The sequence below is a fragment of the Scleropages formosus genome, chromosome 5 (assembly GCF_900964775.1).
Source record: "Scleropages formosus chromosome 5, fSclFor1.1, whole genome shotgun sequence".
NCBI classification, from domain to species: Eukaryota; Metazoa; Chordata; class Actinopteri; order Osteoglossiformes; family Osteoglossidae; genus Scleropages; species Scleropages formosus.
In genome coordinates this window covers 14,479,075-14,496,367 of record NC_041810.1, presented here as the reverse complement: position 1 = coordinate 14,496,367, position 17,293 = coordinate 14,479,075, and the positions used below count along the sequence as shown (strand labels likewise).

The 17,293-nt window shown below is 46.7% G+C and overlaps 3 protein-coding genes and 1 long non-coding RNA gene across 6 annotated transcripts; 2 read left to right on the top strand and 2 right to left on the bottom strand.

The window, feature by feature from the left end:
• Positions 1–48: 48 nt before the first annotated feature.
• On the top strand, positions 49–3,901 carry arl9 (ADP-ribosylation factor-like 9). The gene is made up of 4 exons (XM_018759578.1): positions 49–649; positions 1,665–1,833; positions 1,996–2,171; positions 2,923–3,901. The coding sequence occupies exons 1-4, from the start codon at positions 470–472 to the stop codon at positions 3,100–3,102; spliced, it is 705 nt and encodes a 234-aa protein (XP_018615094.1). The 5' UTR covers positions 49–469; the 3' UTR covers positions 3,103–3,901.
• A 1,138-nt stretch (positions 3,902–5,039) lies between these two features.
• spmap2l (sperm microtubule associated protein 2 like) lies at positions 5,040–10,109 on the top strand. Of its 3 annotated transcripts, XR_001966447.2 has the most exons (5): positions 5,040–5,092; positions 6,726–6,857; positions 8,423–9,034; positions 9,361–9,495; positions 9,746–10,109. XR_001966447.2 is itself a non-coding variant. In XM_018759588.2 (3 exons), exons 1-3 carry the CDS (start codon positions 8,822–8,824, stop codon positions 9,872–9,874), a joined length of 477 nt encoding a protein of 158 aa, XP_018615104.2. In that variant the 5' UTR covers positions 8,381–8,821; the 3' UTR covers positions 9,875–10,109. The 3 variants fall into 3 exon arrangements, 1 of the variants encoding a protein (XP_018615104.2); XR_001966448.2 differs by lacking the exon at positions 9,746–10,109 and having other exon boundaries at positions 9,361–9,676; XM_018759588.2 differs by lacking the exons at positions 5,040–5,092; positions 6,726–6,857 and having other exon boundaries at positions 8,381–9,034.
• LOC108938741 (uncharacterized) lies at positions 7,459–11,961 on the bottom strand. The gene is made up of 3 exons (XR_001966449.1): positions 11,751–11,961; positions 8,465–8,541; positions 7,459–7,711 (listed from the first exon to the last, which is right to left on the bottom strand). It is a non-coding gene; the product is annotated as an uncharacterized LOC108938741 (long non-coding RNA).
• Positions 11,962–13,608: 1,647 nt separating this feature from the next.
• hopx (HOP homeobox) lies at positions 13,609–17,293 on the bottom strand. The gene is made up of 2 exons (XM_018759541.2): positions 16,559–17,293; positions 13,609–14,102 (listed from the first exon to the last, which is right to left on the bottom strand). Exons 1-2 carry the CDS (start codon positions 16,724–16,726, stop codon positions 14,025–14,027), a joined length of 246 nt encoding a protein of 81 aa, XP_018615057.2. The 5' UTR covers positions 16,727–17,293; the 3' UTR covers positions 13,609–14,024.

Sequence of the window (17,293 nt, the reverse complement as noted above, 5' to 3'; positions counted from 1 at the left end):
CTGTATCCTTCCGCACTGTTAAGTGTGACGTCACCGGTCCCCGGGGGAGGATCGGGACGGGTCTGTAGCCTGTGTAGGAGGGCATTGCTGTCGGGATGTTCCGCCACAGAGTTGGACTTGCGCCGCGTTAATTAATGCACGTTCGGCTGGAACTGTGTGGAGTTGTGTGTTTCTGCATTGGTGTGTACAGCAGGACATTCCGACAAACCGGTTTGTTTAAAGTAGAAATTGCCGAGAGACCGGTGGGATCCGAGCAACAGGGACTGAAGTTCTGACGAGTTTTCCTCGTTTTCGAAGCACTTAAGCGTCCCACAGACTCGGAGTACGTCCAGTTGGAGAGGCAGAGAACAAAGACGATGTGCAGCGACATGGACTGAAGTGTCGTGTTTCTGGAAAGTTTCTGTTTGTGTGTGAGAGTTAGTGTGTGCGCGCGAGCGCGCTCCCGTCCGTCCGCTCACTGAGCGCCATCATGTCCGCGTGGAGGGGAGCAGCCCTCCTGGGCGTCGCGGTGTCCGGCGGACTTGCCTTCTACCTCTACACGTCCTCATCCTCCCGGAAGAAGCAGCAGCACAGTGACAGTGTCCGCGCGGAGCGGGCCCCGGAGAACAGCCGCTCGAACCCGGAGGCGGAGTCCTCCGCGCGCTCCGAGGTACACGGCCGCGCGGCAGCTTCGCTTATCGTACCGCAGTGTGTCGAGTCGAGTGCGGCGCGCGCGCACACACACAGAAAGCCAGACTGAGAACGTAAAGTTACACTAGTAATATGAAATGAACATGATTAAGACCCGATCTGTTCACTAATCCTCATGTGTTTCCACCTGTCCGTCGCTGTGTCGTGCTAGATGGTGACAAGCCGCCCGTGATTGATTGTTGCTTACTGTTCTTAGTTACACTCGTAACACTCCTCCTCGTCTCGGCAACATTCGATCAGCAATCAATGAACAACACTGACTGTTCTCCAGTACTAGTCGTAGCCCTAGGAAAGTTTAGGGTCTGTAGAGCTGGTATTGTCAGAAAACACGAAGAGCAACACGATAATGGTCATCCAAAGTTTAAGCACCCAATTTTGTTGCGCTTCTTTATTTATTTCCTCATTTAACTGACGTTTTCTTCCAAGTGTGACTAAGTTACAGTGTTAAGATACTAGTGATTTAGCCATGATTTACATCTGAATGACGTTTGTACTGTATAAAACAAGTAATTAGAACCTTGATCAAGTGTACAGGAGTTTGATCTGAACCTGGGTCTTTTAGCTGTAATCACTATGCCACCGGCTGCCCCTACTAACTATGTAGATTTTGAGTTACGTTGTATTTACATTTTTGTTCATTTAGCAGACGCTTTTCTCCAAAGCGATGTATATCTCGGAGAAAAATAGAATTGGCTCATTACATTAACAGAGGGAGAGACTTGGATATAGACATGTGATTCTAAAGCGCAGTTAATTTGTCGCATCCACCAGTTTCTAATCACAATATTATTAAACATTTACATGTTTATCGTAAAGAGATCAGCAGAGAAGTGACTCCAAAAGAGATGAGTTTTGAGACCCTTCTTAAATACAGAGAGAGATTTAGCAGTTCTGAGTGAATTAATACACCTGTGCTTCTATATGGTATCTAAAGTCTTGCATTCTTCCTGATCCTCTCTAACTGTGTCCTGCAGGTGAGGTCTTCTGGCAGTCAGGTCCTGGTTCTGGGTCTTGATGGTGCTGGGAAGACCAGTCTGCTGCACTACTTCGCCGGCAACAGCCTCATTCAGGATGTGACCCCGACCGAGGGCTTCAATGCCGTGTCCATCAACAAGGAGGACTTCCATGTTGAATTCCTTGAGAGTAAGAGCTGAACAAGAAGGCCGATATGAATGACCAGTTTGGTCATTAAACGATTTTCAGTTTTTTTTCCTAAGTCCTTTTTTGATTCTCCTTTTGAATTCATGTTTTTTAGCTATTTCCATTTGCTGCTGCTTTGACATCTTTTCTTTCCTGTGCTTGAAGTCGGTGGTACTGAGAACCTCAGATCCTACTGGAAAAAGTACCTGTGCAAGGCCCAGGTCCTTGTGTATGTGGTGGACTCTTCTGATGCGAGACGCTTCCCCCTGGCCAAGAAACACCTCCACGAGCTGATTGCAGGGGACCCCCACCTTGCACTCGTGGTCCTGGCTAACAAGCAGGTAAGAAGCAAACAAAGACAAGGCCAGGTGTTTTTTTTTTTTTTTTCTTGCCAAAACGTCAACCCCTGCTGGGGATCCATGGTGATTTCATGGGATTTCCATCTAGTCCGTCTGTTGAACAGACGTGTTACGTGTATTTTTCATTAACAGTCTAGACTGACTGGGCCACATGGTACTTTGTAGCACAGATGGCATTTAAACACCTCTCTGTTTTCTGGGTCACAAGCTTAGCTACCACAGTACTCTTCCAAAATAAATTAGCACTAAAAGCCAGTGTAGTTAGTGTATGATCTTTCACAATCACCTTGCTGGTCAAACTCACAAAGGATCTACAAAGCAAAGTCAGTTGAATCTCGATTTTAATCCCAGTGCAGTTGAACTCTGCTGAATCCTTCCCAGCATCCAGGAACGTTCTCAAACCCAGCTCTTTCAGACCCTCTTTTCTCCTCATCTCCAGTGACAGCTACATAAGAGTCCAACACCATCTGCTATGATTATGTATGTGTTTGCTATTTGAATGTCACTTGACTGAAGTAGTTGTCTGTACAAGCTGTGCTTTGATAATCCTGTATCTAAAGCTTTATGTTTGTTGTTCACATTTTTTTTTACTCTTGAGTTGTAACTCACTTTGGAGAAAAGTGTGTGCTAAATGAATAAATTAAATGTATTTCTGCCACTTTTTGGTTGACTAAAATAATAGTGATGCTGGTTGGTGAACATAGGATATGTTTCCTGTTTCTCCTTCTCCTAGGATGTGGCTGGGGCCTGTGGCATCACTGAGCTCCACGAAGCCCTGAGCTTGGCTGAAGTTGGAGATGAGCGGAAGTTGTTCCTCATTGGTACATACGTGAAGAAGGGTGATTCTGAGATTCCCTCTAGCGTCCAGGATGCCCGGGACTTGATCTTCCACATGATTTCCGACAGCAGATAAGGAGCACCTCATTGCAGAAGCTAGGAATTCACCAAAGGTCAACTTCAAAGGGCAGGGCTATACTTTCTTTTCAGTCTGAAGGCCTCATGCTTAATGTGGTGGTAAAATCCAAATATGTAACATTATTTTAGTAGAAACAATTTTTTGCATCGGATTGTTTTTTTGAATGTGTCAACACATTAGGTGAATAATAAAGACACAAATTTTTGTTTTACTATGAGATAAACCTGTAGAGTAAGAAAGTAAGTAAAGGTGTTTATCTGCTCATTACTGTTAATCTGGAATTATGGGTAATGAACTTGATTGGTGGCTCCTGGTTGGTTAAGATGCTAACAGAGCCAGCCAGTAGCCACCCTTGGCTGTCTGAGAGGTGCCAGTTCCATGCTGTGCAAGAAAATCTCGTGCCAGCCATCGCAAAGGTCACCTTTATAAAACTAAAGGGAAAAAATAAAGACAGAATTTAGCAAAAATTTGTTATGCTTGTAAGTCTTCTCTCACATTGGTATTTTTTTAGCGATGAAAGTTTACTGAAGTGTCTTACAAAGAGAACTATATTACTGCAATGCGTGTTTTAAATATCACATTTTAGTCTGCTATTATAAACATATGGTACAAAAGGGCTTTAATTTGTGAAAGACTTTACCAGAAACAAACAGCACTGTGTACTGCTAACCAAAGTCATGATGTCAGGGAGAATAAAACCGTTTTTCACACATTTACATATTTTGCAGTGGTGACTTATGAGTTCAAGATCTATGCAGTGTTTTGTTATTACTTTCAAAGTTTATAATAATTTAACAGTGTGGAAATATTTTTGCTTTTCAACATTGACCTGAATGTTAATATGTATAGTGAAAATAAACACATTTAATGTTTATCCATTTTGCTACCCTGTTTTATAAAAGTTTTTTTTTAATTTTGTAAGCCATGAAAATTCAATATTACCACTGTCTTGTTCTTATTTTTAGAGAGCTTTTCAAGTACAACTTCATATAAATAATTGAGCAGAAGCTTTTTACACCCGATATTGCGTTCCAGGTATAGTGCAGAAAGAGTTGCATTCCGGCACTGATGTCTGTAGTTAAGCTTTTAAAATTCGTTTGAGAATTAAAAACTGCAGTTTTTAGTAAGAACGATAATTTTGTAACTCTCCTACGTGTAAACATAAACGTACGTGTTATGCAAGAACATGGCCCACACTCAAATATCATTACACGGGAAAGTGATTATGTAGCAGCAGGTGGCATAGTGGTTAGAGCTGTCACCTGCAGTGTGGAGGTCCTTGGTTTGCATCGCATTGTTGCTGACATGGTACTTGTCCTGAAGTCCTCCAACAAGGCTATGCTTCTTCATACATGGGTAACCCAACCCATGTGATCAGTTGTTCTCTTCTCCAGTAACCTAGCAACACCAGTAACAACTGTGGTGAAAAGCAGAGGAATGCTGCTGTAAGAGTGTTTGTGTAGAGACTTGCAAAACACAGGAAATAGCCATGATATCCAGAAAAACAGGTAAGTTCAAAACTTTTAGGAATGTCATGCAGGAAGATGAATATAGTTGAAGTTTTTGAGTATTAATTACTGCTGTGACTACATGGTCTCTGCTGCATTTGTTGTGTCTTTGTTTTAGCAGGTAGAAAATCCACATTTTGTCCGTCTGCCAGGTTAGACAATTTTAGTTGCTTTACTCCCCTTTGTCTTGTAGTAAATATAAAAATGCACCATGTCCTCTGTCAGGTGTACTTCTGCTGAACGTTGTAGCATGTACAGTGAGGGAGTTTTAATGAAAAAATTAATTTGTGGATCTCGGGAGGTTAGTCCGAGCACCTTTTCAGAAGAATACGTGCTTGGAAGTCCTGCAGCCTCAATAACAAGAGGGTCACACAGCAGACAGGCGATGGTTTGGATACTGAATATGACGTATCTCCTCACAGAATCCTTCAGCTCGCCAAGCATAAAGAGTGCAAAGCGGTATGGATCACCACTCCATGGTAAGGTTATGGTCCTCATGTTTCGCTTTGATTCAACTACTTTCACTGTGAATGCTGAAGCAGATGGTGTAGTTGGTATAGCAGTCACTTCCCAGCTGGAAGATCCAGGGATTGAATCCCTGCTCCTGTTGTAGTACCCTTGATCAAGGTACTTACCCTAAATTGACAGTAAAAATTACCCAGCTGTATAAATGGGTAAATCAGTGTATGTTGCTTAGAACAAAAAAAACTAATTTTATATATATTGCTTTGAATAAAGGTGTCAGATAAATAACCCCAAAATTTATTGCCCAGGCAGCTTTTTGAATGTTTAGACAACCTGACAGAAATATACTTTGACTTTATTATTTGAGTTCACCGTTTTAAAGTTTAAGCATGGTACAGTTAAACTGATTGGATGCGTTTAAAGTATTTATTCTGTTTGTTTAAACCTTGGGCTGTGTTTGAGACACATTTCTACTTATAGTGTTCCTATCCAAAATTGGGCGGCTCATTATAATTGTCTATAAATCAGTCATTAAACATAAATCATCACCTAATGTGTTGCGCCTTCTAACCAACTTTATTGCTAGTCATCAATAGTTCTGAACTTCTTTTTGGAATTTATGGTCAAGAGACCTCATGCAGCTGAAGTGATGTATGTGAGTATACTGTATATGTGTGTTTTCTCACCTGGTTTGGTTTAAAACTCATGACACTGATCCATATGAAGTGAAGAAGTTGTTTCCATGGAAACCAGCTGTTATCTCAAGCACCGCACACAAGCGCTCAAAACCATCCTCACACCCTGACTTCTCGCCGAGCTTCGACGCTGTTGTGCGCCTGTGTGTTCCAGGTGTAGCTGGTCCTGGCATCACATTCACCAACCTTTACTTTACACTGACTCTGTTACTTTCATGTTGCTCTGTTGCGTTAAATGTGTCGACGATTGTGGGGCTGAGAGACGGCGGACCACGGCGCTGGTGCTCTCAATCCTAGGTCACTACTGTACTCAAACTTTCTCCCTTCTTATCAAAGGGTTTGATCGTGAACTTCACACACCGTAAAAGTTCTCTAACCCATGAGAAGTGATCTGCAAAGAAAGATGGTTTTGAACATCTCTTGTTCTTTTCTAAGGCTTTACGGTATTGGAAGCCAAAACTTGAGGAGAACCAAGGAAGGATTCAACCACCAGACAGCCTTCACACACTAGTACCTTAACCACTTAACTACCTCCTAGTAACTCAATCCTCAACTCTTCCATTAGAAGGGTTTTTTCCTTTAGAAATTCAAAAATAGTCAAGGCTAATGAGGAAAGACTTGATCTGGAGATCTGGTCAACATGCTAACTACTCCACCACCCGTCTGATCATACCAACAAGGCTCACTTCAAGTGTTTGTAAGTTACGACAGGTCTTTGTGTTAGACACACCAGCACCTACCGCATCAAACTCCTTGCCCAGTAAGGTGCTGTCTGCTCTTATTTACATTTAAAGTAAGAAGCCAGCCAGCCTACTAAAGACAAGTCTTCGAGTCGGTCCACCTGTTTTAAAGCCTTCCACCCAGTCCTCACGCTCATGACTGCCACAGGCCTTTTCGGACAGTGGCTAAGTTCCAATTGCACTGAACAGCTTGTTTTCAATGTGTTCTTCAGGGAACTGACGTGGGGGAACCAGGAGCCCATATGGCCGCTGTCACCCGCTGCTCTCTCTGCTGTTCCCACACCGAGAATCCAGAGTCTGGCGGAGCCCAAACGAGACGTGTCTTTGAGCACCGACCCCCCCAGGTAACTTTGCCGCTACTTCACTGTGAAGAAGTGCTATTTAGTGTTGCTGGTCAAAACATGAAAAAGGTAACCAGATACCGTGTTTAGTATAAATCTGTGACAAACTGTAAACTGCGTGCAGATTGTTAGTGAAATAAACCAAGGGAATTATGTGTAAAATACCCAGGTACCTTCATCTGGGAATATTAACTTTGAAAATGATTCTTCTTCTTCTTTTCCAGTAAATGTAATTACAAAAGGATAATTGGTTTAGGCATAATTCAGTAAAATACAACAACTCAAAAATAAATCTGTGTTATATCAGGAAGTCTAGTTTATTACATTTAAATGAATAATAAAAGAAGGCAGTGGACAGTAAAAATGACTACTAATCAACTGCGATGCATATGCAGTAAAAATGAGTGTGAATATTGTGTACTTTACTCCCAGAGTACTTGAACTAAAAGGTAAATGTGATATAATTTACTGTTCATCACTATTCACTAGCGATACAGTAAAATAAAATAAAACTGGGCCGAATCAGTCGTCAGAAAGTTATGAAACAGTATATCATCGGTATATTTTTAACTATATAATTACATTTTCAGAATCTTGTTCATTTAAGTAAAATAATATATTTATGCATGCTTAATTTATTGTCAAATATTAAGCAGCTCAGTACTCAGAACTTGCTCAGCAAAAAGGCCATCAGTTACAACAGTAGCAACGCTCACTTGCAGTGTGGACAGCAGGTGGGGCTCTTGTGAACAGCGGAGATCTGACTTGAAGGTTGTTGGTTCTTGTCCAACATGGGGCCCTGCTGCTGGACCCTGGAGTGACGCTTGGTACCGGAATCAGTCCAGTAAAATACTCAGCTGTAGAAATGAGTGGATGAAATAAAGGGTTAGGCGAGTTTAAGCGAGTAAATCTGTGGTTTAGATGACAGACCAATGGCGTATTTCAGATACTTGGCCCTAAAACACAAGATTTAAATGAAGTAACGAGGGACGTGAGTGAACATTATTTCATATGCGGTTCTTCATCTGTCCAGTCTCTGTGTGACAATAATGTATTTCCACCACTTGTTTCCATTCACTACAAGATCATTAACGCATTATTTCCATTAACCACCAGAGGATTAACTACAAACAGCTAATTAGATCAGCTGAACTACAGGAATGGGGATTGTGGAAAAGCTATTATACATACAGCCCATGCTGAACTGGCTCCGATGTATGTGTATTAAATTTACATTTTATATTTTTATCAAACGCTAAGCTACTGACACAAATTTACACATTTATACAGCTGGGTAATTTTCACCATATCAGTTCACAGCAAGTGCCCTGATCAATGGTATTACAGCAGGAGGGGATTTGACTGAAAAGTGGCAGCTCTAACTACTCCGCCACCTGCTGACACGCTGGGCACTGGACAGTCCGCATGTTATCTTGAAGTGATCTTCCGCTTAGTGATGAAGCAGTTAAATAACATGTTTTCTGAAAATGAACTCTGAAAGATTAATTTTTCTGGAACAAATGATAATGAGCGACTCGAATATGGAAATGTGTCCCGTGGTGTCGCAGGAATGCCGAGGACGGGGAACACCCCGCACGAGGTTCACGCACCACTTCCACGGCCGCGCGGTACGAGCAGCTCGCGCGACTGGCCACCCCCAAGAACAGGCCCCACGACTGCCAGGAACCTGGGTACGAGACAAGGAGGACACCGTTACGACAGCGAGGCGTGGCCTCGAAAAGCAGTAGGGGGTCCCGCGAGGCGGGAAGCGAGCAGATCAGCTCCTGACGCGGGAGTAAAGACTTGTGTGAGCGACTACACAATAGAGCCCATTGTCTGAGCTCGAGGCTCCGGGGACGTTTTCTGACCGAAGCGGAAATCTTTTTATAAACCCAAAATCATGTTTTCTTCTGCTCATACATATTTGAGGTCAAGACTCGCAGAAAGAGGAGTTAGACAATGGGGTGATGTTTTTTTGGTCGCACCGGGTGGCTCTGCGGTCGAGCCCTTTGTTTCCCCTTCAGCAAGTGCTCAGATGTGTTCCAACCTGCAGGCGGCTGCTCGCGACGTGGGGCCGACGGGACCGTAGCACCGCGGTAAAGGTTACGGGGGTCTTGCCACGCCTCCTCCAGCTTGCCAGCCCCAAAAAGCTGCACCCTAATTTCAGGGGCGACCGGGAGGTGAGTGGGGCGCAGCCTGAGTCTGGATCAAAGTACCAGACAAATAACTGGTAGGAACTCGGCTCATAATTACGCAAATGGGACATGAGTGCTGGGCGTAGCAGTGCCAGAAACAAAGAGGTTCTGAGCAGAACATTCATACGACGGGTGTGTCGCACAAACCATGCATTAGTGGCATTTTTCTTATAAGCTGAGTTTCTAGAAACTTCTGCCTCAAGCTCTGACTCTTGAAGCTTCCGAAGTACATTACCTTGAACTCAAAATGAATCATCTTCCCGCTTCTGGTTGACATGTCGTTCTCATCCCGTCTTCACCCATGTCCCCAGCCAGGGGAAACGCTCGTCCCTTTCTCCACGAGCGGAGCGCAGATCACACCCAGGCTGGACCACCTGTCCCTGCCCAAGACCAGGGCAGGTGGCCTGTTCTTTGAGCTGGGACGACCAGAGGAGCCCATCAGGCCAGTAAGTTCTTTATTAAGGCCCCTCTATGGTCTTTACGTTCATCGCGTTCAATTCTGGCCATCGCCATGGTTTCGTGCGACATGGTTGAGGATCATGTGTTCATCCAGTTCGACTTAGTTCGTGCTATTCATATGTAAAAATTTCAAGCATTTGATCCCTGTTACAAGTTAAAGGAAATAAAGACATGATAAGGAAGTTACAAAGTCAAAAAAAGTAATTTACTGGTTTAAATTTCGCTGTCTGTGAACAGGTCTCCGAAAACGCCAGGCGGGCCACGGTGACCCCCCGGATTAAAGACTTGGCCGTAGCAAGAAGCCTGTCGAAAGATTATGTGCCAATGCGAGATCCAGTCTGGAGGGGAACGAAGGGGAAGAGCTGAGGGGAGATGGCGCAAATGCTTCTTCCCGGTTTTTGCTCTGACATTTACACCGGCGAATTAATTTTTAACTACTTCCTTCATTTAGCGGACACTTTTCTCTAGTGTGACATGCAGCTCAGAGCAGAGAGGCGCGTGCATCAATAACAGATGAAGAACTTTAGACACAGACACGTAATTATTCACACGCGGCTAGTCTGTCCGATACCACCATGTTGCTGGTTCACATCCCTCAAGTAGCTGCCTGTAGAAGCGATATTCAAACAGCAAATACATAGATTAATCACAGGAGCAGATGGCGTTGGACTGTTGTGTAGCTGTCAGGAGAGTTTGAGAACCTTTGTGAAATCTGGGAAGGATTCAGCAGTTCCGAGGGACAGAGGGAGTTCATTCCAGCACATCAAGGCTAACTCTGACAACTGAACTCATCCGGCTCTTGCTGGGCTCTAGGGATGATCACTGTAAAGAGCTGTGCTCTAAGCTCCAGCCATGCTGCTAATTGTTCATGTGAAGTTTTCCACAGAAGTCCTACCGCTGACTGATTACAGCCTGGGATTTTTCACCATATGTCCCATGATGTGGTCTCCATCGGTACGTAGTTGGCGCTGACTCTTCCCCCAGACTGGATTTACGAACGTCTGAAGAACCTGCTGGTTTTAATCTGGGATTAGAGAGCTGTGATCACGACCCACGCCTGGTGGTTAAGAAGGAAGTCAGCAGGAGTTGCTTTTTGCCTTTGACTGGGGTAGTACAGTCTCCCAGGATGCATCTGGGCTCAATAAAGGGCCATTATCAGCAGATGTGAGACTCATTGACTGGACCTGCAACTGCTGCTATAATGTTATAATTGCTGCCATTGTGTATATATATCAAAATTATTCAGACTTTCAGTTCACTGTTCACGTTATAGGGACAAGTGGCAATTAGGATGAAATGTGAACAATGCGAACCCACGACAAAGCCCCGAAGGAAGGGAATGAGACGCTTTCATCCGAAAGGGGAAGAGGAAGAGAGCAAGGGAGCCCGTGAAAGGGGTTTCCGAAGCACCGTTACCGACACCCGCTTTATTATTTATTATTGCACTAACCCCCCCAGCCCTCGAGTTCCTGTCTGAAACGCGGACGTGAGAGGGAAAGGCCGAGAGGCGACCCTGCGTTCCGTGTGGCTTTGTGCTCGCAGGAGCCGCTCCTCGTCGAGGCCCAACGAGCCCCAGCATTTAGGTTCCCCTCCGGCCCGTCTGCGAAAAACACGAACAGCTCCTCTTATAACCGTTCTGCAAACCCTTGCCAGTTATTTTTATGCACCTATATTTACTTGCTAAGTCTATGGCGAATGGAAATTATTAATATCTTTGAGGAGATATCGTGGGTTTATGTCAGCAAGGCAAACCTTTGGAACCCTACACATCTCATACGCGATACAGTAATGTCTTTGAGATAAGAGTCATTACGTGATACTGCGAAAGACCATAATTCTGCGCTAATGCCGTTAGTAACACCTCATTGGCGAATCTGTCATGTAGAAATAGACTCGCCGTCAACGGTCCACCAGAGCAGAACCATGTGTTATAATCAGTTTGACTTCATCTCCAGAGCCCTTCTGCCAGTGTTTTTTTTGGCAAAGCTCAGAGATCATATGCAAATGAGCTTTACGAAACACCACCTTTGGCTGGAAAACAAGTCGGACAGCTTGCCGTTCGAAAGCGCACTCCTTGTCACGTAACGTAAAAGGCAAAGACTTAACTGCGATGGTGTTATTTTTTTTTAGCCAAACGTCACACTTCACTGTTAAAACATTCAGGGGTTAAACTGACGAGCACAAACCAGGTGAAAAAACTGCTGTTGCTGTAATGAGGAGTATTTTTAGCATTTCTGCTCACAGTGGTGGCGCCGTGACGATCCAGTGAAAACGTTTCTAACACCATCTTAGGTCCCTGGACGTCTTTCCAAACGATTAATCATTTTACTTCAACTTCCTTGACCTTGTCAACAAGATCCTGTTGCCATGGCGATGCAGAGGTCACACGAAACAATGACATCTTTTAAGCAATCAACTCATCGCGATCTTTAATCCTCACGTTCCGAGGAAGCGCCTCAGAAGAACGAGAATCGCTACTTGAACGTTTTCTGTAACTATGAGAACCTCCTGAACAAATCCAGATGTAACGAGAAACTTATTCAGGCGCCATAATTTCAATTAAAATATTTTTGTTTATAGTAGACTGCTGTGAAAAAAAAAAGATAAAAACTATATGCATTCGATTATAGATACTTTAAATTCAGACCCATTTAGGAACATGATTTTATAAAATCAAAGCTTAATTAAGCATAATTTTAAAGCAATATATATATAAAATGATCTATTTATTGTTTATAAAGTATACTGATTTATATATATAAGAGTGATAATATATTACTTTGTTTTTGAGACTAGTAGTGTGAGGCTGGGTCTCAGCACGACGGATTTATTCTCCCCCCCCCCCAGAAACATATTTCTACAGCCCACCTTTCTTTACACTAAGTTGTACTGATTGACCTTGAGTCGTCTTCAATCTGTTCACACAGGCCGCTCCAGGTGCCCGTTTAAATATTACACAGACACTCCAAACTTTCAGCTTGACCTTTGTCTACTTTTTACAGCAGGTTGTCAGTTTGAAAGAACAAACGAACTTGGTTCCTTTTCTCTTTCCCGCCCGTCGAAGCGGAAAACTTGTTCGAACATCCCGGGACATTCAAATCTCCATGCAAACATCACGATGGAATTAGGCTTTGCGCTCGGGTCCTTCCGTAAAACTGGAACGACGACAAAGGAAAAATCGGTCGAGGAGGAGGAAACTTCTTTTTATTTCAAAACTAAACGCGTGCACGCACACAGAGACAAACACCTATTGTAGCACTCTTGCCACCCCCCCCCTCCCCTCCTGTTCACTGTCTGTACTGATGCTTCATCAGGTAGTGCAGCACCTGGTCACCTCCTCCCCCAAGAACAATTCAGGTAAGTATCATCAGAACAGGATTCAAATCCAGGCGCTTTGAATCAAAAGAGGTTCAAACCGCTCCGCCGCCCGCTGCCCCACGGCACCATCCCACCTTTCCAAGGGAACGCTTTGCCGCCGTGCGTCCCGGGTGCCCTCGGCCCAGGCGGCGTGTGCGGCGCCGTGGGAATTCGAACCCGAACCCCTGCCGGGCGGTGCCGTGCGACCGGAGAAACCCGGCAGACCTTCGGCTGCCGCTGTCCCTCCCCAGCTGCGGACCCCGAACGCCTCCCTGCGACGATTCCCTGGGGATCCCGAGGGTCCGCTTAGCAACACACAAAAGCGGCACCCATTGCCATTCGGTACACTCTCCCCCAGCCCATAAACACGCCTGTTACCGCAGCTAATCTGCATAGAGCTACGAGAAACTAGACCAACCAAGCAGGAAGCAGCTCCTCATGCTCTTTTTTTTTTTTTTTTTTTTTTTTTAGCACCACATGAATGTGCGTGTTGTGTACAATAAAACCCAGCGGAAGCAGGTGTCCGCAACCGACACCTGTCATAATTGAGGAAACACGCACATCGGAAAAATACCGCGGTGCCCTGTCCCATGGGCCGCGCAGTTCGGCTTGCGGCGTCGCCTTGGAAACCAGATAGACTCGTTCTGCTCGTCCTCAGCTGATACCCAACGCCTGTTTAGCGTCCATTTCACGTCACGTTGGGTACAGCTCGCTGTGAAGGAAGGACGTGGGACGAGAGCGGATGCAATTTCATTATTCGTTTTTATTCATTTATTTATCTTACACATTAAGATTCCACATTCCCTCAGACCTGGGTTCCTAAACAGTTCCAGGGGGACGTGATTTCAATCAGGGTCAACGGAGAAGCGCGTTACATCTTTCACAGGTCCCCGGGCACCCGGTTACACATGGATCCGGTTACACAGATCCACAGGGGTCTGAATTCCGGAACATTCCAAGCTCCAAAAGGAAATAAATTACATATACACTCATGCACACTGTCGCATGTAAACGGGGCCATTACATCAGTGGAAACAGGACATAGTTCACATTTGGCTGAGCAGAGATCAGACACACGCTGGCGTGGGGGAGAGGCGACAGTCCTGGTCTGAACAGCAGGTTGTGGGAGCGAGGCCCTTCTTCCCCAAGCGCATCCTCCTCAGTCCTTCACAGAGCCCAGCTCCGCGGGGAGCCCCTCCGCCTGCCTCCACTGGGCGTTGCGAAGCCGGAACCACTTCTGTAAAGGGGACACGAAGGTGGCAGTGAGCACCGGACCGAGGGACCCGGGTCCGACGAGCAAAACGAGTCAACGGACTGCAGCGTATCGGAGGACGAGTTTTTAAAGAGGAAACTGATTTTTCACAAGTTTGAAGGGGGCTGATCAGTCAAACCCTCATTATTAATGAGGGGGGTAGGGAAGAGAGAAAAAAAAAAAAAAAAAAAAAACATTATACGAGACCTACGTTTTACCACAATTCAGCTCTGCAATAAAGCAAATTTTTTCATAACCTGTCAGAAGAGTAAAGTACTCTGCTACTCTGAGGAAAAGTGTCATGGCTGCGGGAGGACGAGGCCAGAGCTCATGCATAGTCATGTGGTACATGTGGCAGCAGGGGGGCATAGCGGTTAGAACCCCCAACCTTGCGGTGAAAGGTCCTGGGTGCAAATCCCACTTCCTCTTACAGTACCTTTCAATGTGTCGACCCTGATCCGAGTGTAAAAAATTACCCTGCTGTACAAACCTCACGTTGTAAGTCTCCTCGGAGAAAAGTTTCAGCTGAAGGAATAAATATATATACTGTATATCTATGCAACATTCAATATGTACAAGTAGATACATAGAATTCAGGTCTACTGCTCCAAAACAGCCCAGTTAAAAAATAAATAAATAAATAAATAAATAAATAAGGTCCAGTGGCAGCTAAACCCTGGGTGGGGCAGCTTTCTGCAGTAATTGCTGTGGTTACTGGAGCAGTAACAGCGATATTTACTGAAACGTTATGAAATTAGGGAAGGTGCAAGAAGACAAATAGAGCAGCGGTGTCAGTGAGCGCTTTCCCTCCGAAATCACATACACTCACTCACTCACACACACAGAGTCCTCTAAATGTGGCTGCTAGAGGCGAGTAGAGCAAAACGGTCCGGACCCCTCGGCAACGGTCACTTTTCACCGCGGCGCGGCAAGAGCAGCGATATAAAGAAGAGTTTGTTGCTCTCCGACTGCAGGAAGGAGAAACGCAACAAAACCAAATGAGTGACCGCGAGGTCATTAGCGGCGGCCGGGATCCCGAGGGACCCGTCTCTCCGTCTGGAAAAAGCACACAGGAGACGGCGAGAATGTGCAAGCAGGCCAGTAATTTGGAAAACAGCACCGGCGCGCAGATTCGCGGCGTCACTCTGCAGGGTTTCACCCCTGGCGCAGGATGAGGATGCTGCTGGTCGCTGGCAAAATGCTTCATATGAGCCACACGCACCGCAACCTGACGAGGGAGACGGAACGAGTCGATTGGCATTTTGGGTCATTTTTACTGCATCAGTTCAGGGTAAGTACCTTGAACAAGGGTACTAGAGCAGGAGATGGAACTCGAGCCCATAGCCTTCAACTAGAAGGTGAGAGCGCTAACCACTGCGCCACCTGCTGGCCTCAGCTGCGTTCACGTCACCGGCCCACCTTTGTTTACCGAGAACTGAGACCGCATCCGTTTCGTTGCATGTGACAGGAAAGTGATCAGGTCTGACCAGTTCCAAGGCATACAGTGCGGCTGCTCCACACACACACGCAAAACGAACGTCACCTGTAATCAAGAGTGAACCCATGAGTGTGACCACCTATGGTTCATCGCCGAAGGGACGATAACTCCTCCATCCATGTGCCGCTACAGGGACTGAACCGTACATTAATCCCACTGTACCTGTCCTGACTGCTGCGTGCTCCGCGCATCACCAAAAACATAGTAAAAACTCGCAAAAGATGTCACGCAAGGGCAGGCAAGCGCCGAGTTCGATGGAGACCCGTTTTCCCCCATCGAGATTTTGTGAATGCACAAAACAGAGGGTCGCCGTGTTCTTGACCACGAGCTCTGGCTCGGAGAAGGGAATATTTTACATCAATGGCAGACACTCAACGAGAGGTGTGTGTGTGTGTGTGTGTGAGCGCGCTCACACTGCAGGAGTGACTGATCTCGTGGATGAGAGGCCTTCCAGCAGCAGGCAGATGTCTCCACGGAAGGGGACAGTCTTCTCACACATCTCCGCTTTCCATGACCGCGTTCCTTAACCGTCCTCATGCGCTTCTCCCAAAGTGTGACTGACAAAAGGCGCTCAAGTTCTCCCAAAGCCACCGAACGCAGTATCAACACCCTCCGGTGCGGTAAATGCACCGCACGGGGTCCGTCGCCGTGCACCTCCATGTCCCACAGCGTCCAGGTGCGAACCGAAGACACGCCACACGCGTCACTCCGTGGAGCCGCGGCGAGGGGACGGAAAGAGCTGCGCCTCCAGCTTTGGAGATGATCTGAAGTGCGGAAACATGAGGTGCGTCCGTGGAAAGGACGGAGGAGGAGACACACGAGGAAAGAAATGAGAGGAACTGAGGCAAGGTGGATGGACAGGTAAGCCGGTGGACAGGTGGACGGACGGATGGATGGATGGACGGACCTCCCCCCCCCAAGGGCTCCGACAGCCCACACTCACCGCCGTGTCCTCCTCCGACAGCCCGCACTCGGCCGCGATCAGCATGAGGGTCGCCTGGTCCGGGTTCCTGCTCACCTTCTGGAAGTTCTCCTCCAGCACCTTCAGCTGCTCCGGCTCGAGCCGCATAGCCCCCGAGGCGCCCCCCCCGGGAGACCCCTGCGAAGACATTTCCTCCACCCCCACCTCCCTTCACGCGAGGCAACCCACGCGCACACGACACGCGCGCGACTCGGGGCAGGGAGAAAGGAGAGTGCGCGCGCGAGAGAGAGAGAGAGCAGCGGAGCGGAGCCGGCAGCCAGGCTCTATGCGTGATGGGCGCGCGGCGCGGTCAGTGCGTGATCTCTGCGTGATCAGAGCCCGCTGTCGAGGACGAGCGCTCGGCGTGCCGCACTCGTGCAGTTCCACAGCTCCTCGAACCTCGGCACCGGAGGACACGCCCCCCTCGGACACGCGCTAAAGTCCTGTCGGTGTTAAAGGCGCAGGCGGACGGCGCACACACACACACACACTCCGTGCGGGACAGACTGTCTCTCTCCTCCCTCTCTCGCTCGCTCTCGCTCTCTGTCTGTCTGTCAGACGCGCGCGCGCAGAACCTGGGCTGGAGACAGGTGCTCAGGCGACCTCGGCGCTGATTGCCAGTGACGTCACGCGCCGTTCGGGCACCTCACGGTCCCTCGTTCCAGAAGCAGCGCTTAAGTTTCCGAGTGACTGAACGCGGCTGCGCTGAGCGCGCGC